The 27,998-nt window shown below is 35.7% G+C and overlaps 1 protein-coding gene across 2 annotated transcripts in view; it reads left to right on the top strand.

Annotated features, from left to right (window-relative positions):
• LOC115232660 (deleted in malignant brain tumors 1 protein-like) overlaps positions 1–27,998 on the top strand; it is a 54,860-nt gene that overhangs the window by 25,543 nt on the left and 1,319 nt on the right. For both annotated transcript variants that reach the window (XM_029802675.2, XM_036515507.1), the window contains 6 exons: positions 3,890–4,083; positions 5,904–6,054; positions 10,307–10,506; positions 19,997–20,181; positions 22,678–23,069; positions 24,438–25,081. In XM_029802675.2, coding sequence (XP_029658535.1) covers positions 3,890–4,083; positions 5,904–6,054; positions 10,307–10,506; positions 19,997–20,181; positions 22,678–23,069; positions 24,438–25,081 — 1,766 coding nt within the window. The remainder of the gene's footprint in view (positions 1–3,889; positions 4,084–5,903; positions 6,055–10,306; positions 10,507–19,996; positions 20,182–22,677; positions 23,070–24,437; positions 25,082–27,998) is intronic.

Raw genomic sequence — 27,998 nt, forward strand, 5'->3', positions numbered from 1 at the left:
TATGTAGTAATTAAGATTCAGTTGAATTAGGTACCTAAATTGAAGCACCAAGTCAGTCCGGTGTTATCTGCACTCCTCGAAGTAAGGTGAATAAAATCAAAATAAGTAACAGGATTTCAAGTAGTAACGCAGTACGACCATTTCAAGTCGCTCCTTTTAATTGAACAATGCAATCATTACATCAATTTAAATACAGCGCTCTCTTCAGATGACGAAATATGGAACTTCAACAGACAAGATACATTAATATAATTTTTCTTAATTATTTTAAATATGTATGTATGCATGCATGCATGCATGTAGGTATCTGCGTGTGTGTATGTTCTACTAGTGCGTGCTTTTTGTATTCTTTGCCATTCAGAAAATAGATCAACTTTTTCTAACGCTTTAAAACTTTAAAACGCTTTCAGCGGCCAGATATCCTTGAAATTTTTTCTTGCACAAGATCTTACATCAAAAGAGTACAAAGGTCAAATCATTTTATATACACTATGCGTATTTAATATAGAATAAAAGAACACGCATGTAGACAGGAAGAATTTTTATTTTAGTTTTAAAGCAAGGTCCTCTTTTATATTTTTATTTCTAATTTCTTTGATCTGCAACTCAATAATAAATTCTCTCTGCAACAAAAATCAGTATACTAGCTAAAGGATTAAAATTTACCCCAACCCCACGATGATCTAACCACAATGAAATTAAAGACAATATTCCGAAATTCTGCGGAAAACTACGACTCACAGAAGCACTAACTGACTATAACAACGAGGATGAATCACTGGTTAAAAACAGAAGTAATTATCTTCCACCTAAAGGTAGGAATAAAACACTAGATGACTTTTGTGACCACATTCAAAATTTTCCAAATACTTTCCATAAGCGAAAGATTGATTTAAACCTCAACAAGCTAAAATGGAAAAATATAATTGAATTACCAAATGACAAAGAACTGGCAACTAAATATGCAACAAAGGAAGTGCTGTAGTCCTGATTGACACAGAATATCACAAAAACCTAGTATTATCCATGCTAGAAAACGATACTTTCTACGAAAAAGTTGTAAACTATAAACAACAAAAAATAATGAAAAAGTTTGCATCCTTAATACTCTTATATGGAAAAGGCCCTACAGAAAAAGAAAATGATATCACGAACTTTAAATGTAAACCTAGTCATGTTTTGGCCTACCTAAAATACACAAGAGCAAGATAGTTAATGAAGCCTGCAAACGATCACCAGGTAAATACATAAATATCTAAGCGCCAGAAGACTTAAAATTAAGACCCGTTATAGCAAGCCCAGCCTGTGAAACCCACCGCCAAAGCAATTTTCTAAACATCCTACTGAAACCTTTGCTGAAATACATCAAAAGTTTCATTAGAGCTTGAGCACCTAACAAAAATAACTAATGGTTTCCTTAGATGTTATTAATCTTTACACCAACATCCCACATGACTATGGAATAGAAGCAATAAAATTCTGGTTAGAAAAGTATCCCGAAGTACTTCTACAACGCATAAACCAGGTTTTTATTATTGAAACTTTAAAATTTATACTTCAGAACAATTATTTCCTATTTGATGACACTTACTATCGTTAAAAATGCGAAATTTCGATGGAAACGAAAGCAGCCCCTGTTCTTGTGAACCTAATAATGGGATATTTTGAATTCACCATATATGAAGTATCACTGCAAAAGTATGGATATCCATTTCACTATTATATAAGAGAGAACTGGAAAAGATACCTGGATGACTGCTTTATCATTTGGAAGGAGACCATAAACATTTGGAATTTTAAATCAATACTAAATAACGTAAACCCTAACATTCAATTTACAATGGAATATAGTAAAAAAAACAGCTCCCTTTCTTGGATATTATGATAAAAAAAAGTCAACAACCAAATTATAACTGACGTTTATCATAAACCAACGGACCCGAAACAATATCTCCTTTTTAGCTCATGCCACCCGAAACACATCAAAAGAAATATCCCCTTTAGTTTAGCAAAAAAGAATTGCACAATAATGTCTGATAGAAATACTCAGGACTTTCGTCTTCAAGACCTCAGAACAACACTAACTGAAAGACAATATCCACCTTCACTTATAAAAAGACGGAATTAAGTGTGCTAAGCAATTAGACATTAAAACACACAGGGCAACAAAAAGTAACACCACACCTCATCTCAAAACACTAGGGTATATGTCAACTCACAACCCTAGAGACAATGAAGCATACAACACTATTGTACAAAATCTACCTATGCTCATTAGAGATTAAAAAATTAACAACATTCTGAAAACACATAAATTCATCAAATGTAGAAAGCAACACAAATCGATTAAAAGACTTCTAGCAAATGCAGAGCTTTACACAACAACCACGTTAACACAACAACGTTTACACAACAACGGTTAAAAAATGAGGATGCCCAAACTGTGGAACATGTCCCAACCTACTGGAAGGTTCGGAATTCCTATTCAAACAAAGAAAGAGGTTCACAATTAAAACCAACTTCACTTGTGCTTCCGAGAATCTAATTTATATTATAACTTGCTCATGTTGTGGACATAACTATATCGGACAAGTAAGTATGACACTGAGACGGAGAACCACATTGCATAAGGAACAGATCTGGTCCCCGCAATACAGATAGATTCCTTTGAGTGAACACATAGAGAGATGTGCAGGTAATATCCAAATAAACTTCACAGCTTTCCCCATCTACCAGTTTAAAGAAACAATTTCTATACAAGAACGTTTAAATAAAGAAAATTTGTTCATCGAAAAATACAGAACACGTTTAAATTTGAATGCATAACCAGCTTTGATCTCAGTATATATTCTAATTCATGATCACATAGCCATCAGTGTACGTATTTCATCTCACTACTGTAGTTTTTGAGTTCTTGCGTATATTTAATTATCCCCTTCTCGAAAGATGAGCAATTGCTTCCCCTGTCCCCAATAATAACGATCATCAATTATCTCCCCTTAGAATTTTTTACTTGTTGAATCATTCAGTCACACACTTCTCTACACACAACATGGACTAAAATCTTCTTAAGAAAATTCGAAATTACAATAATTTCAATGTCATGATTAGCGAAAGCGAAACCGGTCGACAAACACAATATAAAATATATTAAAACTATGCAAAGTGTGTGTATTTTCCTTCTTTTATATATATGTATACATACATACAAACATACATACATACATACACACACACACATACATACATACATACATACATACATACATACATACATACATACATACATACATACATACATACATACATATATATATTGCATCTGAATTTGAAAAAACTCGTAATTGTTCTTAATAAATTTATCTACATACATATCCAACTCATTTCAACAATCACAAGCGAAACAGGAAAAAAATCACATGCAAGATAACAGAAACTGGAACAAACCCCATTTTCTTTACTCTCTTCTTTTCCTTTTTTTCTCTCTCTGTCTCTAATATGACTGAACTGTTGGTGATCCATAGTTTTTATATTATTCGCCTATCATTTTTTATATCATTCAATTTTGTGAACATTTGATCATTTAACCATGTTGATCCACATTTATTAATAATTTTTTTGATAAGATTTTTCAAAAACTGAAGCATGTGAAACAAAAACATTTTTTAATGTATTTATATAAAGAAATTTAAATGTACCTAATTTTAAAAAAGTAACATTTTCGTTCTTCTTTTTCACATACATACATACATACATACATACATACATACATACATACATACATACATACATACATACATACATACATACGTTATATTGATATACGTATGTGATGTACGTATATATGAATACACATGCGTAATTGGAATTTTTGTTTTTTTTTTGGAAGATCTGGGAAAGTTCTTCCTGCTGAAAGTTACGAAGTCGGCAAAGGTAATATCTGGATGGATGATGTCCGATGTGTTGGGAACGAAAAGACTATTTTGGATTGTCAATACAGTCCCCTTGGTACCCACGATTGCACTCATAAACAAGATGTAATGATAAGCTGCACATCCGCAGTTGACAACCAAGTAACAGTTTGTAAGTGCATTTATTGATACTATTTAACTTTTCTAAAGATTCTTTAAATTCTGTTATTGGCATTAGATAGCCAATTTAGTTTGAATCACCACTTCAGTATCAAACGTAAGATTCTAACTCTTCTTTAATACAGTCTATTTTCTTTCTTTCTCGTTTTTTCTTTTCACTTGTTTTAGTCATTGGAATGCGGCCATGCCGGGACCTTGAAATGTTCAGTCGAACAAATCATCTCCAGCACTATTTTTTATTTTTTTTAAATGTTGGTACTTATTCTCTCGGCTACTTTTGCCGAACTGCTAAGTTACCGGAACCTAAACAAATCAACACCGATTGTCAATTGGTGGAAGGAGAACAATCTCAAACACAAAGACACACACACTCACTCACACAAATATATATATATATATACTTACACACACACGACAACTTTCCATAGTTTCTCTCTACCAAATTCATAGGTCATTGGTCGGTTCGGAACTACAGTAGAAGATACTTGCCCAATGTTTCACACATGGGACCGAACTTGAAACAAAGTGGCTGCAGCCATGTTTGCGCCTATATTCAACCTTTTTGAAAAACAAATCACATGTAAAATAACTTGTTCTGCCAGATTATAAAAGCTAAAGATACGTTTAGTCAAATGACTATAAAATGAAATAAAAAAACGTTTTAAATGTAAATACATCTTACTATTGGTATTATGATTTCTTCTGTGAAATAAATGCTACTAATTCTATTATTCTATTATTCTAGACTGGTGTGGGTGACCAAATGAGTATGATTTTTGACTAGATGCAATACACATAGTAATGTACAGAGATCAATGTTTAATGCTAGTTGTGATACTTTTATGTACTTAGTACAACATCGTGTGAGTGTGCGTGTGTGTTATATGTCAACAAATATTGGGAGGACTCTAATTAGATGAAGAGTGAAACGGGACCAAAAAGTGCTGTTTTTGTCTGCAAGAGAGCACAAATTCCAAAAGAAATCTCGTTGCTAACGTTAGCTTGAACTCTAAAAAATGAACTCTTCACATGGATATGTACATACTAGCTGACTTGAAAACCCCAAAACACCGTTAAGTATGATCTTACATTGAAGCAGTATTCTCTCTTCTTATAACCCCTTTTTTCTTTTTCTTCTCTAAAAATATTCCCTCCTCCTCCCTCCACTTCCTCCTTCTTCCACTTCCTCTTTCTCTCAGTTCTTGTCTTACCTACAATTTTCTTTGTAAAATAGTTCAGTAATAAATATAAGTGACTACATGTTTAAAATATAACAGAATTCAGCATAGATTATAAAAGATCTAAATTTACATCAATCAAAATAAACTTTCGTAAATGTATTTGTGAGAATATAGGTACATAATTGTGTTCTACAAATTTAATGAAAAGTATAGAAGTGATCATATTTTCTGGTTTGTAGCATCAAATGTAGGCAAGTAAATAAATGGTCATTGGTAATGGTGTAAAATCAAATAATAAACATGTATTTAAACTGTAGGAATTTAGCAATTGGTAAATGATTCTTGTTCAGTTTAAGATGGCCTATTCTATCAAAATAAACAAATTGCTAGATAAAAGCTACCAAGAAAGAGTGAAATAATACAGCTCACCTGTAGTCACCGAAAACAGAAGAGGTGGAAAAGAGTTTTACTTTTGTATAAGTAAAGGTGACTTACAGGATGCTGTCTCTGATTGGCCAAAAACCTCATGTGACAAAATGGTGAAACTATATTCAACAATCAAATCAACTAATATGCATGTATAGATCACTACCATTAAAAAAAAACTAAAGCAGGCATTTTTTTTTAACAGGTCAGAATTCTTCCAATTTGATACGTTTAAATGGTGTTACTGAAGGTGCTGGTTTGGTTGAAGTATTCCTTAATGGAAGTTGGACATCAATATGTGATGACTACTGGGATTTAAATGATGCCAAAGTTGTCTGTAGACAACTCTGTTATGAGTATATATCATTTATCAATATATTCTTTCTTTTGTCTTTTACTTGTTTCAGTTATGGCACTGTGGCCATGCTAGGGCACTACCTTCAAGGGTTTAGTTGAATTAATTAAACCCAGTACTTATTTTTTAAGTCTGGTATTTATTTTGTTGGTCTGTTTTGCCAGTCCCACAAGGTTATGGGCACATAAACAGACCAACACTAGATGTCAAGTAGTGGACAAGGAAAGACACACACACATATATATGTATATTTAAATATATATATATATATATATTATATATATATATATTATGACCCCCTTCGGTCATGAATGACCATGGGATTGCACCTAGAAAGTTACCCTCCTAGACACAAGTCCGGGCAAGGTTGTTTATGGAAGACCAGCAGTTGCCCATGCATACCAGCCTCCCCTCTCCACGCCACCAGTGTTATCCAAGGGAAAGACAAGGGTCGATACAGCTTGGCACCTGTGACGTCGCAACTCATTTCTACAGCTGAGTGAACTGGAGCAACGTGAAATAAAGTGCCTTGCTCAAGAACACAACACGCAGCCCGGTCCGGGATTCGAGCTCACAACCTCACGATTGTAAGCTCGACGCTCTAACCACTGAGCCATGCGCCTTCATATATATATATATATATATATATACTCTTTTACTTGTTTCAGTCATTTAACTGCAGCCATGCTGGAGCACCGCATTTAGTCGTGCAGATTGACCCCAGGACTTATTCTTCGTAAGCCTAGTACTTATTCTATTGCTCTCTTTTGTCGAACCACTAAGTTACAGGGATGTAAACACACCACCATCAGTTGTCAAGCGATGTTGGTGGGGGGGACAAACACAGACACACAAGCATATATACACACACACACACACACACACACACACATATATATATATATATATATATATACATATACATATATACAACAAGCTTCTTTCAGTTTCTGCCTACCAAATCCACTCACAAGGCTTTGGTCAGCTTGAGGCTATAGTAGAAGACACTTGTCCAAGGTTCCATGCAGTGGGACTGAACCTGGAACCATGTAGTTCATAAGCAAGCTACTTACCACACAGCCACTCCTACGCCTAAATGATAGTTTTTCAATAATTTAAGTCTCATTACTACTGAGATCAAGTTAAAATTACATACATTCTTTTAATTAGTAAAATAAATATAAACAGTATACTAGTATAACTGGTCAAATTAAAAAAACAACACCTGGCTCAATATTAATCATTATCAAGCATTTAAGCTGTCACACCTACAAAGCAATTGCAAATGATCTGCACAATGACAGATTAAAGGCTATCATAGATAGCTATAATCAATAGATATGACATGACATTTCTTGCAGCAAACATCATTATAAATGTGTGCATAAATATGTGTGTGTGTGTGTGTGTAAACATATATCATTGTCATCATCATTTAATGTCCGTGTTCCATGCTAGCATGGGTGGGACGGTACCACACGAGCCGACCAAGTTGAAGCCTGCATCAGAATTCTGTGACTGTTATGGTTGGATTTTTAGAGCTGGATGCTTTTCCTAACTCCAACCACTCAGCGGAGTGGACTTAGTGCTTTTTATGTGGCACAAGAACAGGCGATGTGAGTGAGTGGTGCTTTTTATGTGGCACATAACACATACATACATATACACAAACATATATATGTGTACACACATATATACATATACATATGTATGTGTACATATTTATATATTTATATTTATATTTATATTTATATATGTATGTGTACATATTTATGTATGTATGTATGAGTACATATTCATATATGTATGTATGTGTACATATTTATATATGTATGTATGTATGTATGTATGTATGTATACAAATGAGTGGGCAAATGAAAGAAAAGAAGCACTCAACACATTTAGGAGAATTTGTATGTATTATTTAAAACAGTTTGATTCAGTTCCCATAAAGGCCCTCCATAACTTGAAGTAAGTAGCATGAAACCGAATCAAGCCATTTTAAATAATATATAAATATATACAGGTGCAGGAGTGACTGTGTGGTAAGTAGCTTGCTAACCAACCACATGGTTCCGGGTTCAGTCCCCCTGTGTGGCATCTTGAGCAAGTGTCCTCTGCTATAGCCCCGGGCCGACCAATTCCTTGAGGGTGGATTTGGTAGACGGAAACTGAAAGAAGCCTGTCGTATATATGTATATATATATATATATGTATGTGTGTTTGTTTGTGTGTCTGTGTTTGTCCCCCCAACATCGCTTGACAACCGATGCTGGTGTGTTTATGTCCCCGTTACTTAGCGGTTCAGCAAAAGAGACCGATAGAATAAGTACTAGGCTTACAAAAAGAATAAGTCCCGGGGTCGAGTTGCTCGATTAAAGGCGGTGCTCCAGCATGGCCGCAGTCAAATGACTGAAACAAGTAAAAGAGTAAAGAGAGTTGATGATAGTGATGATGATGATATATATACTGTTGTGTTTGGGGAAAGTCATTTTCTTTTTGTGCCTTATAATGTAAAACACTCACCGGTAAAATTTCCACTTATTTCTTATTTCTATTTTCCTGAAATTTTCGTTGCGTCTTGCAACCTTTTCAAAGGTCTTGACAGGTGCCAGTACAGCGATGCTGGTAACATTCACGCTATGATGGTGCCTTTTACGTGCCACCGGCATGGAAGTCAGTTAGCCGCTCTGTCAATGATCACACTTGTATGGCACTCTTTGCACCCCGCTAGAATGGATGCCAGTCATCGAATTTATATATACATATACAGGATGTATGTGTGTGTATATATATATACATATATATATATATATATATATATATATATATATATAAATATATACAGGTGCAGGAGTGACTGTGTGGTAAGTAGCTTGCTAACCAACCACATGGTTCCGGGTTCAGTCCCCCTGTGTGGCATCTTGAGCAAGTGTCCTCTGCTATAGCCCCGGGCCGACCAATTCCTTGAGGGTGGATTTGGTAGACGGAAACTGAAAGAAGCCTGTCGTATATATGTATATATATATATATATGTATGTGTGTTTGTTTGTGTGTCTGTGTTTGTCCCCCCAACATCGCTTGACAACCGATGCTGGTGTGTTTATGTCCCCGTTACTTAGCGGTTCAGCAAAAGAGACCGATAGAATAAGTACTAGGCTTACAAAAAGAATAAGTCCCGGGGTCGAGTTGCTCGATTAAAGGCGGTGCTCCAGCATGGCCGCAGTCAAATGACTGAAACAAGTAAAAGAGTAAAGAGAGTTGATGATAGTGATGATGATGATATATATACTGTTGTGTTTGGGGAAAGTCATTTTCTTTTTGTGCCTTATAATGTAAAACACTCACCGGTAAAATTTCCACTTATTTCTTATTTCTATTTTCCTGAAATTTTCGTTGCGTCTTGCAACCTTTTCAAAGGTCTTGACAGGTGCCAGTACAGCGATGCTGGTAACATTCACGCTATGATGGTGCCTTTTACGTGCCACCGGCATGGAAGTCAGTTAGCCGCTCTGTCAATGATCACACTTGTATGGCACTCTTTGCACCCCGCTAGAATGGATGCCAGTCATCGAATTTATATATACATATACAGGATGTATGTGTGTGTATATATATATACATATATATATATATATATATATATATATATATATATAAATACATAGACCTGTATACACACACACATATATATATTATATATATATATATATATATATATATAATGTGTGTATGTATGCATGTATGTATGTAAGAATGTTATGGTTGAGAAGGTGAATCACAATGACCGTTTTGTGTGCACAGCTTGTGACAGACCATGCCTTTCTTTGCTGGGCTCAAATCTCATTTGCGAATCCATGGAAAACTTTCACCAACTTTTCTGCCTATATGTCTGTGCACACCTTTCAATGCAATGTATGCTAGAGGGTCTACAAACCTAACAGAAGCCTCAAAAGACATTTTAAGATCCACAAAGATCAGAACTTAACTGCAGCTCTTGGTGATCCAAATTGGATATGCAATCTGTGTGGGTGTCTTTTCAAAACATTGTCTGGTTTAAAAAGCCACATCAGATGCTATGATGTTTCTAAGGTGGTACATACAGGAGGTGGTAAAACTCTGCATAAAGAGTAGGCAACCACCATGTATTTATGTATGTATATTCCATAATCTAAACTATATTCACAGCCACAATGACAACTTTCCACAGGGGAAAGATATACTTTTAATGTCTGTTATATCAACTATTTCAGCGAGAAATATGCTCTTCCAAGCATCAATACTCAGTACCAACCTCCTCCAAGATACCCAATAGAAATTACTCAATTAAACTGCCAGGGAACTGAATCTAAAATCACTGATTGTCCATTTACTGCCAATAACAATGCAAATTGTTCACTATCTGAAGCATCAGCTGTTTCCTGTATTCAACAACCCAACATTGTTCCTGAAGGTAAGCTTGGATTATTTTAATAAATTAAGGTGACAAGCTGGAAAAATTGTTAGTGCACTAGACAAAATGCTTAACGGTATTTCATCTGTTTTTATGTTCTGAGTTCAAATTATGCTGAGTTCAATTTGCCTTTCATCCTTTTGGGTTCAATAAAATACCACTTGTACACTGAGGTTGATGTTATCGACTCCCACTTTTCCTTAAAATTTGCTAACCCAGTGCCAAAATTTGAAAACTTTATTTTACTAAATTTCCAATTTTTAAAGGTGCATGGCCTAGTGCTTGGGGTATTTGGGTTATGTTCATAAGAGGCAGGTTCAATTCCTGAATCAGGTGGCACTTGAACAAGGCACTTTGTTTCCTATTGCTTTAGTCTACACAGTTGTAATGTACCTGGATGTTGATGCTGCCCAACATCCCTCTCTAGCTGTCAAACCCTCACTTTTTCTAAGGAAGTTAATATCTCCCTATGGCTGAACATATTTACATACTGGAAACAAAAGATTCTGCTTATATGAGGGTCACAGTCACAATTACTGCATGATGTCAAAACAAGGTGACACAAACATGCAATTACAAATACATACACACACACATTCATATACATACATGTGTATATGTGTGTGTGTGTGTATATATGTGCACACACACAAACACAGCCCCCCCCCTCACACACAAACACACTTATAAATATATCTGACAGGTTTCTTTCAGTTTCCATTGATCAAATCCATTCATAAGTCTTTGGTTGAACTGGGTCCACATTAGACAGCACTTGCTCATGGTGCCATGCAGTAGGAATACTTTATTATGGTTGTTTCAGTGACATCATTTTCTTAAGTACAGAAGAAAGAATGATGTATAATTAAATTAATACAAGAAAATATTTACCCAGTCTCACATCATTAAACATCGACTATATTCTTTGATATATATTACAATTAATGTCAATAAAGTATTGTACAGGTAATTTACTTTTCCCATTTTATCTGTAGGGACCATGAGGTAGACTGGCAAGCCTTTTTAGATATTACTTTTTAGATATATACTAGCAGTATCGCCCGGCGTTGCTCGGGTTTGTAAGGGAAATAACTATATAAGCATTTTTAGAGATTTATAGCCAAAAAATAGCAAAAAATGCATTAAAAATGGAAAAAAAATTAAGGTAAATTTTTTCTTAAATCGTTGACACATCGTAGATATTTTTAGAGAGTTACTTCCCTTATATAATAGCGAAAAAAATGCATTAAAATGGAAAAATATAATGGTAAATTTTTTTTTAATCGTAGACTCATCGTAGACGCGCGCTAATACCCAGAAGGGCTCGATATGAATCACGACTATAAGATACCCGGTTTTGGTTAAACTACACCGCAAAATGTGGGAGTAGTTAGGAATCTAAATCGTAGGAGACAGACACACAACTTCACTTTTATATATAAAGATATAAGCCACGTAGTTATATACACATACTTTGTTATATACACATTCTTAAAAGAAAATGTTATTTTGAACACAACATTTATAATGAATAAAATATTTTTTGGTTTTTCTTTTAAACGGATGCATACATTTATTAATAACTATATATAAGTGCCGTCTGTTTATACATAAACACTGTTTCATACTGCAATTATATATACATATATCTATATATAATATTATATAATAAAATATATACAGAATATGTGTATATATTTATGTATGTATAAATATATACTGAAAGAAGCTCGGCTCGCCAATTAATACTACCAAAATTTAACGACAGAAAGTAAATTAAAAACCAATTTACCTTTTCTGTATTGTTATAGCAATTCGACCGTCCGTGTGTCTTTGCAAATGTGTTGGAATGAGAAGTGAGTTGTGTTTGGCGCCTTTTTTACTAATAACAAACACACACGTGTTTGTATGTAGTTGTTTGAAACGTTTGTGTTTGTCACTGTCATATATGTATGTGTATGCGTGTGTGTGAGGAATGACCCACACACACACTCACGCAGGCACACATGTACATCAATGCTTTCGGAGTGAAATGTTAAAATATTGAGTTTTCTCGAATTTTGTCTTAATTGGGGGTAAAATTGAAAGAAATTTTGTATGGCATGACCCAATGAAAGTACTTTGAAAAATCATGGGTAAACTCTAATTGAAGAAATTGTGTGAGGAGTAAATCGTTATGTATTTATTTGTTTCTGTTTGCTGTGTTTTTTTTTTAGTAGTGGTTTAAGGTACACTTCTCTCGTTTTATAGAAATAGTTTCACTTTAATCGTTGCACACTTGCAAAGAGAAAGGAGTAAAAATTAGAGTGATAGCGTGAGTGAAGCAGATCGCTCCCTTTCTGTGTGTGTGTGTGTGTGTGTGTGTGTTGTGCTATAGCCCACACTAAGAAAAGCACTTGACTTACACACCACAATGTGAGTTTTCTCTAAATTTTGCTTAATTGGGGTTGAAATTTTAAAAACTGGACCTGGCACGACCCGATTTATTCTACTCTTAAAAATGCTAGGTAAATTGTAATTGAAGAAATCCTATATTGTAGATTTCTATAAGAGACAAAGGGAGGCAGATAAAATCTGCCTTTTATAATAAGACTAGCAGAATTGCCCGGCGTTGCTCGGGGCTGAATTGCTTGAAAGTACTGTTAATGATTGCACTGAATTATGATGATTATTCAGGCAAATATTGATATAAGTTTACGGTGGGAGATAAGGACTTAACGATCAAACGTGTGCCATTGCATTGTTTTGGGGGAACCAAATTTCTGATGAGCATTATAGGGGCACCAACTTTAAGTTTGAGAAAGTGTGGTGGTAGTCCGGGGTGCTCAAAGGAATTGAGTACCTCTATTGGATAGTTGATGACGTCCTCTGGGTCAGGAGTTGTATCGATAGACTGATATACATAGACTTCCCCAGGAATGAGTTTTAGCATTTCATCATTAATATGGTGAACAGTTTTATTCCTCGGGGCCAGTATAGCCTTTTTGCCAATCCAATCCATATTCTGATAATTAGCTTGTAGATCTGGGAACACTGCATCTCTGAGATCAGAAGGCGTCTTAACAATGTTACAAATGGAATCGATGGCAATATTACCATTTTCATCCCCTGGTATTTTGCCTTCGCCAAGTGCAAGGAGGGTGTGAGGAAATGCTGCTGATGTGATATTACGTCGCATATGAGCACGCATATTGGTGTGAAGTTTGAGAGTTACTTCCCTTTATTAAAAAAATATGCATTAAAATGGAAAAAAATGATGGTAAATTATTTGTAAAATCATAGACTCATCGTAGACGCGCGCTAATACCCAGAAGGGCTCGAAATGAATCACGACTATAAGATACCCGGTTTTGGTTAAACTGCATCGCAAAATGTGGGAGTAGTTAGGAATCTAAATCGGAGTAGACAGACACACAACCTTTCTTTTATATATAAACTAGCAGTATCGCCCGGCGTTGCTCGGGTTTGTTTCGACCCGCTGGAATTGTAATTTTGAAAAGTAAAAATTTTGTGAACATTTTTCTGGTCGAAATACACCGAAAAGTGGCGACACAGCAGTGAAAAATTCGTAAAAAATAGGGATTTTCATAGAAAAAAGCATCTTTTTGATGTAAATAATTTTTGGTGTTAACATGGTCCGATTTGAATTTTATGTTCTACGGAAGGAAGAGCAACCCTTCTTCTACCATACTCTCAATTTTGGTCAACTTGCGCCGCAGGGTCTCGGAGGAGATAGTGTTAGTTGAAGGTTACCATTCTAGGTGCCTGAGTAACAACCTCGCGGATTTACAGATAAATGAATTAATTACTATTTTACAGAATAAAATTAAATAGTTCTTGAAAATTAATTAATATTAATATTTTTTGAACAAAGTAAATAATTTTTAAAACTTAAATAATAATTTTTTTTACACAAACGCGAACTGGGAAAAGGGGGTGGCGAATTCGATTTACATACCTAAATTTTTTTCTTTTTCATAACATTGTAGCAAAATAGTAGTGAATTATATAAATACCAGCAGTACATTTTTTTTTCTGGGGTATTTTTTTTCAACCTCGTCACATATTTGCCCCTTTCAATTTAAACAAAGTCTTAATTAAGCAATTACGGCAGCTTAGCAATGGTTTCAATACAGGCGTGACATCTGTATCTCAATTGTTCAAAACCCTTCGAATTTTTTCGCACGTGATAATATCATAGTGAAAACTTTCAATTACGCGCGCTTAGAAGTACGCTCGCAAATTAATACTACCAAAATTTTGAAGTTCGCGCTCCGCTTGTGTGTGTGTGTGTGTGCGTGCTTTAGGTGTACGTAGGTATGTGTTTTTGTGTGTGTGTGTGTGTCACTGAAGCCATACATACATATATACATACATAACCTCTCTCTCTCTTTTCTCTCTCAGTCACTCACTACAAAAAGTGAATAAAAAAAGTTCAGTTATTTCTGTCTTTCACTCTGTCTGTCTCTTTACACACACTAACAAAAGCACTTCACTTACACACCACACTTTCTGTGTCGCACAACCCATCAAACACACACACACACACACACACACACACACACACACACACACACACACACTCACGCACGCACACATGTACATCAATGCTTTTGGAGTGAAATGTTAAAATATTGAGTTTTCTCGAATTTTGTCTTAATTGGGGGTGAAATTGAAAGAAATATATTATGGCATGACCGAATGGAGTACTTTCAAAAATCTTAGGTAAACTCTAATTGAAGAAATTGTGTGAGGAGTAAATCGTTATGTATTTATTTGTTTCTGTTTGCTGTGTTTTTTTATTTTTTGAGTAGTGGTTTAAATACTTTCAGTTTAGTCTTCCTCAAATCACTCTGTCGCTATTTACTTTCATTTTATTCGTTGCACACTGTGTGTGTGCGTGTGCGTGTGGTGTAAACCACATTAAGAAAAGCATTTGACATACACACCAGAATGTGAGTTTTCTGTAAATTTTGCTTAATTGGAGTTTAAATTTTAAAAACTGGACCTGGCATGACCCGATGCATTCTACTCTTAAAAATGCTAGGTAAATTGTAATTGAAAAAATCCTATATTGTAGATTTCTATAAGTTACAAAGGGAGGCAGATAAAATCTGCCTTTTATAATAAGAGATATTTTCGTCCTAAAAAACTTTGTATGGATTGAATGGTTACCTCTATGGAAATATATACATGCACATTATACATACATGTGTGTATAGATGAATATATAAATACATTTAAATATCTATATACACTTTTGGGCGATCTTTCTGTTTCTTAGAGATAACTTTATCCCGTCCGATTCGATCCAAAATTTACAGGGACATGTAGAATGAGGTGACGATGCTCGTGGGCTACTTTAGAAATCCCTATCTTAAAAGGTGTGGTTGCTAGGGGCCATCTTCCTCACTCACCCTATTTCCTCCAGTACCCTTTCACTCTTCATTTGACAAGCCACTACGGTTATTTAATGTAAAGTCTTCCTCAAATCACTCTCTCGCTATTTACTCTCTTCCAAGAACATTTTCACTCACTCTTATCTCTTAGCTTCCCATACATTTTACTCATGTATCTATCAGCGTCATAGACAGAAACAAATATTACATCGCCATCGCCATCACATTCTATTGTCTACCTGTCAACACACACACAGTGAATTACTTTCACTTTATTCGTTGCACACTGTGTGTGTGCGTGTGCTGTAGACCACACTAAGAGAAACATTTGACTCATACACCACAATGTGAGTTTTCTCTAAATTTTGCTTAATTGGGGTTGAAATTTTAAAAAGTGGACCTGGCAAAACCCGATGCATTCTACTCTTAAAAATGCTAGGTAAATTGTAATTGAAGAAATCCTATATTGTAGATTTCTATAAGAGACAAAGGGAGGCAGATAAAATCTGCCTTTTATAATAAGAGATTTAATGAAACTTTAGTAGGGAATGGTGATGTGGCTATGGTACTGGTAATATTATAATCTTCTGGTTTGAAATGAGTCATGATTAAGACCACCAAGAAATACAAAGACACAGGTTAAAATTGGTGGCCATGTTTATTTCTCCACTAATAGATGATACAGTCTACTGGTACAACATGAATAATATTGTTAGCAAAAATACAATGGTCCCTTATGCAGTTTGTACATGATGATGTGCACAGGAAAAGAACAAAACAATGAGTCTAAAAAATCTCTGCAGACAATTCTCTCTGCAAAATTGCATAGAGGAATTTCTTTATTTATAGCAGTAGGGTGACTCAAAACACACCATACTTTTCTGGTCTGGCAAATGGTCTGATTGGATAACTTAACCCTTTAGTGTTCACATTATTCTACCAAAATTAATGCTTTTTCATCCACATTGCCTTGAACTAATCAGGCATTATCTTGTAGCTTTGAGATTTTGATGAGGTAGCTGTTAATTTTTAAAATGATATTGTAGGGTTGGTGTGAGAGACCATATAAGGCTAGTTTGAACATAAAACAGGCAGAATACTTTTGGCCGGATATGGCCGGTTTAAATGCTAAAGAGTTAAAGCTTTCAATCAGCACAGATGGGTTTGGTCATATGGCCACTTGCAGAAAACCAGCACAGGAGCCAATATGGACCTGTTTAAGCTTAAACAAACTGTGAACATATACTTATTACAAAACTATTGAATTTTTATGTAATCGTTAACTATTTTGAATAAAGCAGATTTACAGTCAAGAAAAAAAAACAAAAGGTATATTCTTTTATGCCTTTATTCCTTTCAGTCATTTGACTGTGGCCATGCTGGAGCACTGCCTTTAGTCAAGCAAATTGACCCCAGAACTTATTCTTTGTAAGCCTAGTACTTATTCTATCAGTCTCTTTTGCCAAACCACTAAGTTACAGGGATGTAAACACACCAGTATCAGATGTCAAGCGATGTTGGGGGGATAAACACAGACACACACACACACATATATATATATACATATGTATATATATATATATATATATATACACTGGGCTTCTTTCAGTTTCCGTCTACCAAATCCACTCACAAGGCTTTGGTCAGCCCGAGGCTATAGTAGAAGTCACTTCCCCAAGGTTCCACGTAGTGGAACTGAACCTGGAAATAATGTCACTATCAGTGTTTGCTGTTTATTCTTTTATTCTTCTACTTGTTTCAGTCATTTGACTGTGGCCATGCTGGAGCACTACCTTAAAGGTATTTAGTTGAAGAAATCAATCCCAGGACTTATTCTTTGTAAGCCTAGTACTTATTCTATCAGTTTCTTTTGCCGGACTGCTAAGTTACAGGGACATAAACACATCAACATCAGTTGCCAAGCAATGGTTGGTGGGGGAGGGGAAAACTCACACACACACACACACATAAAATATATATATATATATATGACAGGCTTCTTTCAGCTTCTGTCTACCAAATCCACTTACAGGTGCCACACAGATGGACTGAACATGGAACTATGTGGTTGAAAAGCATGTTTCTTACCTCACAGCCATGCTTGTGTCTATTTAGCTTATATTTCATTTGTAAAACAATAAAAACCAACTTCCTAGTGTTGTAAAGTGTTGGATTTATTGACAAACATATCTAAAGTTTTACTATAATATTCAGAACCTGAAAGTGTGTAAATTTTAGGTGCTGGTTAAAAACGATCCTCTTTTCATCTAAGAAGCTATATTGAAACCAAAACACTTATATCACTGAAGATCTCTTTTAGAAATACACTTTAACATTTATTTCTTGAGATGTCAAAATTTTCAGCACACAACTGTGACCTGATTATTGACATTAGATCTGTATCAGCAACCAGGTCATAGATGTATGGAAAAAATTTTGACATTTCAAGAATGATGGTACCATGTAAAAAGCACTGGTTGTGGTGCTACATAAAAGAAGCACTAGTGGTGGTGTTACATAAAAAGCACCCAGTACACTCTGTAAAGTGGTTGGCATTAGGAAGTGCATCCAGCTGTAGAAACCAGGCCAAAACAAACTATAGACCTGGTGTGGGCCCTGACCTTCCCAGTTCCTGTTAAGCCATCCAACCCATACTAGTATGGAAAATGGGCGTTAAATGATGATGATGATGAAAAAATAAATAGAGAATAAGTTTAAAAATAAACGTTCAATCACAGCAATAGCAATGACTCCTTTGATATATTTCTAATTTTCCATAAGAACAGGCATGACTTTGTGGTTAAAAGCTTGCTTTGTAACCATATGGCTTTGGGTTTAGTCCCACTGCATGGTACCGTGGACAAGTATCTTCTACTATAGCCCCAGGTCAACCAGTGCCTTGTGAATGAATTTGGTAGATGGAAACTGTGATGAAACCCCTCCCATATATGTGCACGCGTATGCACATGTGTGTGTGTTGTGTTTGTTCCCCACAACTGCTTGACAACCAATGCTGGTTTGTTTACATCCTGGTAGCTTGGCAGTTTAGCAAAATAGAATGATAGTGTATGCACTAGACTTCAAAAATAAGTACTGGGGATGAGTTGTGCAACTAAACCCTTCAAAGTGGTGCCCCAGGATGGCCACTTTTCAATGATTGAAACAAGTAAATAATAAAAGCTACTCTGCTTGAATTTGAATACAGGAGTGGCTGTGTGGTAAATAGCTTGCTTACCAACCACATGGTTCTGGGTTCAGTCCCACTGCATGGAACCTTGGGCAAGTGTCTTCTACTATAGCCTTGGGCCGACCAAAGCCTTGTGAGTGGATTTGGTAGACGGAAACTGAGAGAAGCCCATTGTATATATGTATATATATGTGTGTGTGTGTGTGTGTGTGTGTGTGTGTGTGTGTGTGTGTGTGTGTGTGTGGTGTGTGTGTGTGTGTGTGTGTGTGTGTTTGTCCCCCCAACATCACTTGACAACCGATGCTGGTGTGTTTACGTCCCCGTAACTTAGCGGTTCAACAAGAGAGACAGATAAAATAAGTACTAGGCTAACAAAGAATAAGTCCTGGGGTCAATTTCCTCGACTAAATGTGGTGCTCCAGCATGGCCACAGTTAAATGATTGAAACAAGTAAAAGAGTAAAGAGGGTAAACATCATCATCATCATCTAACATCCATTTATCAATGCTGCTTGTACGAGTCAGATGGAATTTATTGAGGCAGATTTTCTTCAGACAGATGCCCTTCCCTTCTCCAAGCCTTTCTTGCTTCCCAGCAATGTAATATTTCTCATGGCCAAACATGTTTTTCATAGAAAACTGGAAACAAAAAAATATCACTTGTATGACAATGATACTTATTAACGACCAGCACATGATGTTAAGACAAGGCTACGCTGAAACACATGCACATATATAAACACAAACACACACACAAACAGGCTTCTTTCAGTTTCCATACACTAAATTCACTCACAAGGCTTTGGTCAGCCCAATGTTAAACAGCACTTGCAGGAATAATTGCAATACATTGTATTATAAGTTTTTATTGTCTTAAATAAAAAATTATCTATTTATAATTTCAGAACCAAAAACCAGTATTATATGCTCACATTCTGATATGACAGCCATAATATTTAAAAACAGTAACTCTACAATAACACCTGGAACTTTATCATTTTCCAAAGCATGCACTTATAAGCAGACATCTAATGACACAGCTATTGCAATAAAGATTGCACTTGGTGACTGTGGATCAGCAAGCAGTGTGGTTTGTATTCTTTATTCTATTTTTGTGGAAGTTATAAAATCTACTTATTACAAAAGGGGATCATAGCTTCTAAAACTGTGATTTTTGAGGATCATTACAGATGTAAAGGAAATTCTCATCTCATTCAAAGTAATGTTTTCGGTTCTAAAGATCTTAAATGGCTTTAAAATAAAGTGTCATATTTTCATTCTTTTACTCTTTCACTTGTTTCAATCATTAGACTGCAACCATGCTGGAGTACCACCTCAAGGAATTTTAGTCAAACCAAATGAACCCAGGGCTTTTTTGAAGCCTGATACTTATTCTATCAGTCTCTTTTGCTGAACTCCTAAGTTACAGGGACATAAATATACCACCATCAATTGTCAATCAGTGGTGGAGAATAAACACAAAGACACACATACACACATACATATATATGACAGGCTTCTTTCAGTTTCCACTTAGTAAATTCATTCACAAGGCTTTGCCCAAGGCGCCACACAGTGGGCCTCAACCCAGGAGCATGTGGCTGGGAAGCAAACTTATCACACAGCCACACCTGTACCTGTCATATGGATTTTAATTCACAAGAACTTATGAATCAAATTTTATTTTTCTGGACATCTTCAAGTAAAGATGACAGCTTCAGATATAAACAAGGTTTGAAGTGCTGCATTCTACTATCATGTTAGTATATGTGAGTTTGCATACATAGTTGTGTGCATAAGATTTTCACATATATTTTTTTATGTTGTACATTGTTTATTGCATGCTCCAAGCTGCTGGATAGATCAACCATTCAAAATATTTTCTTAAGATGTAGCACACAATTAGATTTTGGTGCTGACCACTAAACTATGATGTGGGATCAGAATATATTTTTTTGATTAGGATAACAAAATTAGGTTTTCTATATATATTCTTATTTCTTTATTGCCCACAAGGGGCTAAACATAGAGGGGACAACGACAGACAAAGGGATTAAGTCAATTACAATTACATCGACCCCAGTGTGTAACAGGTACCTAATTTATCCAACCCCGAAAGAATGAAAGGCAAAGTCGACCTTGGCGGAATTTGAACTCAGAACGTAACGGCAGACGAAATACCGCTAAGCATTTCGCCTGGCCTGCTAACGTTTCTGCCAACATTTCTGCTAACATTTTCTATATATATTCTAACAAGGTAAACAATAGCTTTAATAAAATCTTTATTCTAAATTCACTTTTATTAGATCCCAAATTTTACTGACTGTCCACTTGCTTTGTGCTTCCAAAGCCATGTGGAATAAAAGATCCTTTATTTGAAAAGCAGATAAGGGTTAGCATAAGAATGGTCATCCAGCAGTAAAGCAATGGCTCAGTAACATATTCATCTTATCCATGCTAGCATGGAAAAACAGACATAGAACAAATTATTCCAAACAAACGTTTTTTTCACAACCCATTATTTTACATAAAAATTTTGTGGAGTAAAAAAATAATAAAAACAATTAACTGGATTTATGAAGGAAGAATATCTATGTAAAAAAGTTATAAGTTTCAGATGTTACAGAATGATATCAAAAAGTTCCTGGACTAGTTATGTTTAATAAAAAAAAAAAAAAACTTATTTACCTATGCTTTAACATTGTCTTTGAAATAGTCACCTTGCAGAGCAATTACACTGGTCCCAGTGCTCCTGCCATTTTTGGAATCTGGCCTGGAGGTCATTTTCTATAAGCAAGTTGAGGGCCTTCTGTTGATCTTGACAACCGTATTAAAATGGTGACTTTTGAGCTGCAAATAGGGTGGATGCAGAAGTGACACCATGTTGCTTTTGGTGAGAAATTTATGAGTGAAGAGAGTTAAGTGACAAAGTGCATGGTTGTCATGAAGAATCCAATTCTTCACACTCCATGGATTCAATCGCTTTCACTGAATGTCCTCCCTCAGACACTTCAAAACAACACAGAACTTTTGATTGATGGTCTGGCCGTGGGGGCCGAATTCTCAATGCACGATCCAAGGTATGTTGGAAAAAACGATGAGCCTGCTCTTGACTGAGCAGCAGATTTGTCATGCCTTTTGAAGCGCCTGTTCCACTCAAAATATTGTGTGACTCATTGCTTCATCGCTGTAAGCTAGCTGAAGCATGCTCAATGTATCTGTAGCAGACTTCCTAAGTTTAACGCAAAAAAAATCCCATTCGCTCTTTGTTCCAACTTCCAGTCCATGACAAAATTCACAGACTACAGCATATATATGATCACAAGAATACAAATTTCACAACTTGCGAAGTAAACACAATGATGTCACGCAGCACTCTATGTCATGAAGGTCACTGCTAGCTCTTACTGTGTGCTGCCATCTGTTGGCGTACTACAGAAGTAGTCCAGGAACTTTTTGATACCACCTAGTATTTGGTATGACCTATTAAATTGCCATTTATATAAAAACATAACAAAATATTTTTCCAAACTAAAAATTATCTGTAGAAAATTTGCTCTAAAATATTTTTTAAACTATATTTCAGATAAACAGTACACATCTCCTCTTCAGCATGACAATTTTCCACAAACCTGTCACAAAAGATATCATTGTGCGAAGCAATACCATTAGGATGACTTTTCAATGTGCTTATAAACGTAAGGATGACATTATCCAAAATCCTTGGGTAGTACAGACTGTTGCAGTAACTGAACGTTCTGCTGGATCATTCCTTTTCAGACTTGAGTTCTATAAAGAGAATACCTTCACTAATGTAGTCACCAACTTTCCTATGAAAGTCACTCTGACAACATGGTTGAATGTTGCAATTACTTTAGTAACAAGCAATTTAAAATTGAAATTAATAGTACCAGCATGTTGGGTAACAACATCTCAGGACAAAAACAGCAACCCAAGATATCAACTTTTTGAGAACAAGTGAGTCCTTCACTTACCAATTTTTTCTTAATCCTTTCTACTTACTGAGTCTGGAAGAAGGAACAGTGCATGGCACATTCTGGGAAGGAGGGACTGAACAAATGATTTGTGTTGGGCTTGAGGAAGGTGTTGGATATAACAAGAGTAAATTCTAATCTTCCCATTTATATGCAAGTTCTTTTATGACTTGCTTCAGCCCTTTACTTTCTGGTGGGCATAGGCCATTGATGATTTTGCTCCACTGTTCTCAACTCTAGGCAGTTTGAGAGTAAGCCTTCTCCCAGGTTTTAGTTTTGAATTGTCAATGATGTACCTATAACTTTGCTTTTTTTCCCCCAGGTATTGGTGTTGGTCTTCTGCAAATCCATTTCTATCTCTGGAAAGAAATGGTCCATATTAGCCTGGCCTCTGTCCTTTGACCTGTCCAGTATGGAAGGTTCCACCAGAAGCTTGTACTTTGCTGGCATAGTCTCAGTGTCACCAAACTGCAATACAGTCTAAATATTGTGGTGGAAGTCCCTTTACTATAATTCCCATTATAGAAAATGAAATACATTCAAATCGATTTGTTATGCTTTTTTGTGGGCATGTAGATTTATATTATTGCAGTAATTGTTTGTACATTTGTCCATCTTACAGTTAACTTTTCAACCAAACAGTAAGAGTGAACCTGTACTCAATTACCATGATGTAAGCATTAGATAATCAATAATTCAAAACCTTAAGCTCACAACAATTCTAACTTATAGAAAGTTTTTACATCTATTTCCAAGAGTTGGTTTGAAGATTTGCTGTCATCATCCACGTAAGATGAGAAAAACAAAGTAAACGTAAGAATAAGGGAAGATAACTCAGTTGAACATTAATAAGTTACTAATTGTGTTGAAAGTAATGGAAAAGTGGGTATAACGTTTTTTAATTAACTAAAATATGTTGCTTATGTAACCCATGCCAAAACAGGAAAAGCTTCAAAATATGTAGGTAGTGATTTCTTATCTACAAAATTTACTCACAAAGTATCAGCCAAGTCAAGATCATAGGAGAAGTCAATTACCTGAAATTGTAGCAAAACTGAACCTAGAACTAAATCGTTGCAAATCAAATATTTTAACAACACACCCATGACTCTATCCAATTCATATGAACAGTATCTCCAGCTTTCAAACCTAATAAGTAGCAAGTTCTTTCCCATCATCATTATCATCATTCAATGTCCTTGTTCCATGCTTGTATGGGCTAAATGGTATGAGCGGATCCAATAGATCCAAGGACTGCATCATGTCCCACTGTCTCCTTTGATATGGTTTCTATGGCTGGATGCTCTTCCTAAGCATAAGCTACTTTTATCTTTTTTTCTTTTCTTTTCAGGTGTACATTAGACAGAACCGTATCATTTACACCAGTGAGTCAGTCTATGTTTGGTTTTAGATTCCAAACTTTCCGTTTCTTCAATAATTATGACCCACTTTATCTTCACTGCTCTGTCTTTGTTTGTCACACAGACATAAAGAATGCAGAATGTGACAGAACTTGTAGTCTAAATAAAAGGAACAAACGAGAAGCAAGTCAATTTGAAGATGGCTCTCCTTATAAAGAAGAAGTAGTAAGCAATGCTTTCATTTTATCAGAAAGCCAAAATGATACTGAAGACATTTCCAATGTAATTACTTCAACAGTTTCTAGTTCTAAAGAACAATCTACATATTTAAATCAACAAAAAGTAAATCCCAGTTCTGTATTAACAAAATATACCACATCCCAAATTTTAACAAAATCCATTCCAAGACAAACTACGGAAGCACCCGAAAACTTTTCAACCCCAACGAACCTTCACAATGAAATTCTGGTTAATACACGCAAAAAACAGCTTGTTACTAGTAAAACAGCATCACCAGTTACTTTAAGCACATTACAACTAAATAATGGTGAAATTAAAAAAACTCTTGCAAATAATTCTTTGTTGACCAAGAATAATCCAAGAACATCCAAGTTTACTTCTTCATGTGGCTCAGGTGAGTATACTTTATGTTCTTAGCTCATTTGTTTTTAATGAACTGTGGTAAATAAATCAAAAATCACCCCCTGAAAAAAGCAAGTTGACATTCAATGATATATAATAATAACCATATAAAAACATTATAGTGTGCCATAATTTATAGGCACATTTGTGGTTGTATGTTCAAGAAGCTTCTTACTCAACCACATGGTTCCAGGTTCAGTCCCATTATGTAGTACCTTGAGTAAGTGGCTTCTACATTAGCCATGGACTTAGCAAAGCCTTGCAAGTGGATTTGGTAGGAAGTAAATGGAAAGTCTGTCATATGTATATGTGTTTGTGTGAGGGAAAGTGAGAGTGGGGGTCTTTCCTTGTCTGGACATTACATGACGGTTGTAAGCAAGTGTTATCATCATGCAAATAGTGTCTTTCATAAGTAATCTTCTGTGAAGACACGTCAGGCTATGGGGTCAACCTTACTTGGAAACAGGTGAGGGTCAGCAACAAGAAGGGCATCTGGCCATAGAAAATCTGCCTCAACAAATTCTGTATGACCCATAAAAGCATGAAAAATTGGACATTAAAACAATGACAATCATGATCATAATGAGGGTGGTGCTTGTTCCATAATAAAAGGCAACCTTTCTGGCTATGCCAACTTTCAGCCAGGTTTTCAAAATCTCAAAACGCGATGAAGTCAGTTATAATGATAATCATTCATTAACAGATTGACTTCAGTAATACCAAATCTGCCAAAAACATCCTTTCCTACATTGCATACCTGTAGTCCCTCACATTTGAAAACTTTACAGTAAATTAACCTTCCTATCACCGAAAACATAACAATGTGGACTGGGTGTATTTGATCACACACTCAGCATTACAGAGAATATCTAAGACAAGACTAAAGGGTCCTCTCTATCTTTCATTAATATTTTTATTCAAAGCTACTCTTTCCCTAAACAGATTGCCTGTATTGGAACTTGAAGAATCCATGTCATCTCCTTTTAGTTCTTTCCTTTTTTGTGGGGAATATTTCCATTCAGGTGTGTATGTGCAAGAAATAGCCATTCTTCTTCAAAAGTTAGCATTTGTTATTGCTTAAACCAAGTTAGCTCTGATCAAAAGGTGTTCTGGTTACAATGTTATTTTATTTAGATATCATATCTCAAGATAGACATTATCCAATGTGTAAATCCTTTTATTATTATTCTGAGTTCAAAATCTGCTGTCTTTCATCCTTTCAGGACTGATAAAATAAGTTGGGCACTGAGGTAGATGTAACCAACTTAATCCCTATCCTCAAAATTTCTAGGCCTTTCATTCTTTCAGGATCGATAAATTAAGTACCAGTCAAGTACTGGGGTCAATGTAATTGAAGCTGGTGCACTAAACTCTTTACTCTTTTACTTGTTTCAGTCATTTGACTACGGCCATGCTGGAGCACTGCCTTTAGTCGAGGAAATTGACTCCAGGACTTACTCTTTGTAAGCCTAGTACTTATTCTATCAGTCTCTTTTGCCGAACCACTAAGTTACTGGAACGTAAACATACCAGCATCGGTTGTCAAGCGATGTTGGTGGGGACAAACACATACATATATATGACAGGCTTCTTTCAGTTTCCGTCTACCAAATCCACTCACAAGGCTTTGGTCAGCTGGAGGCCATAGAAGGCACTTGCCCAAGGTACCACGCAGTGGGACTGAACCTGGAACCATGTGGCTGGTAAGCAAGCTACTTACCACACAGCCACTCCTGCGCCTACGGTTAAAATAAGGAGGTTCGTGAAAGTAAAATTCTAAAGATATATTTTGAATTACAGACTGTACTGAACCAGCTGGAAAATGAGGTCCAGTAAAGTATTTATTCCTAAAATATTGCTTTAAAACATTAATTACTTGTAACAAATAGGTACTACATGATTTTGTGGATTTTGAGAATGGAGTGGGAGGGCGCATTTTTTTGCAGCTTGCCCCGGGAACAGTTTACCGTAGCTATGCCACTGTTCAAGTGGATTTTTAACCCAATATTCTACATGCTGTTTATAGTCTTATCTACTTGGAGTTCTACTATTTAAAAAGATTTTAGAAAGTCTTATATTAACATACAACTCTTGATGGTAAGGACAAAGTTTTTAAAACAGATTGGGAAAATTTGAAGTGTTACTTTGTATAATGGTATCGCTTCTTACATGGCACTAGCAGCAGAAAGGTCACCAACTGTTTTGTAAGTTCCCTCAACTGATGTGGGGAGCAGTATTGATGGAGGTGGCTTTATGACAGTTGATGAGAGGTTAAAAAAATAACAGAGGGATAGTGGTAGGTACCTTACTGTAAGGGGATACATATATACCCAAGATGAAAAAGAAAGGAGAGAAAGCAAGATTTTGAGAGAAATATAGAGACAGTTAGAGGGTGTGAGAGAGAGGGGGGAGCAGACAGAAAGTGAGGAAGAGAGTGTAAGAGGGATGTTGGTGATGCTGGGACATACTCACAAGGTACATGAGAGAGGTGAATATAGGTGAAGTGACAAAGAGGACTGGACAGGATATATTTGAATTATATATATATATATTGTAAAAAAGTTATCGAAGTTGCTTGCAAGTAAGTATGGGTTGATAGCATCTACCATGCTTTTGCTAATTGTCTTAGGTGCCTACATAATCATGAGTAGACACAGACTCTCGGTTCTCCCCTCGTCAAACTGGTGAAACATCAACGATGTGTTTGCTGGAGTGAGACAGCTGCCCTGACAGTCAGCTTGTAGTCATTTTCAGCTGAGTAAACTGATGCAGTGGAGGTACATGACCTAGTGGTTAGAGCAACAGACTCATGGTTGAGGGATCATGGGTTCAAATCTCAGACCAGGTGATGTGTGTTTATGAGTTTATCACCAGTAAAATCACAACTTATTTCTGTAGCTGAGTGAACT

Source organism: Octopus sinensis, linkage group LG2, assembly GCF_006345805.1.
Source record: "Octopus sinensis linkage group LG2, ASM634580v1, whole genome shotgun sequence".
Classification (NCBI taxonomy): Eukaryota; Metazoa; Mollusca; class Cephalopoda; order Octopoda; family Octopodidae; genus Octopus; species Octopus sinensis.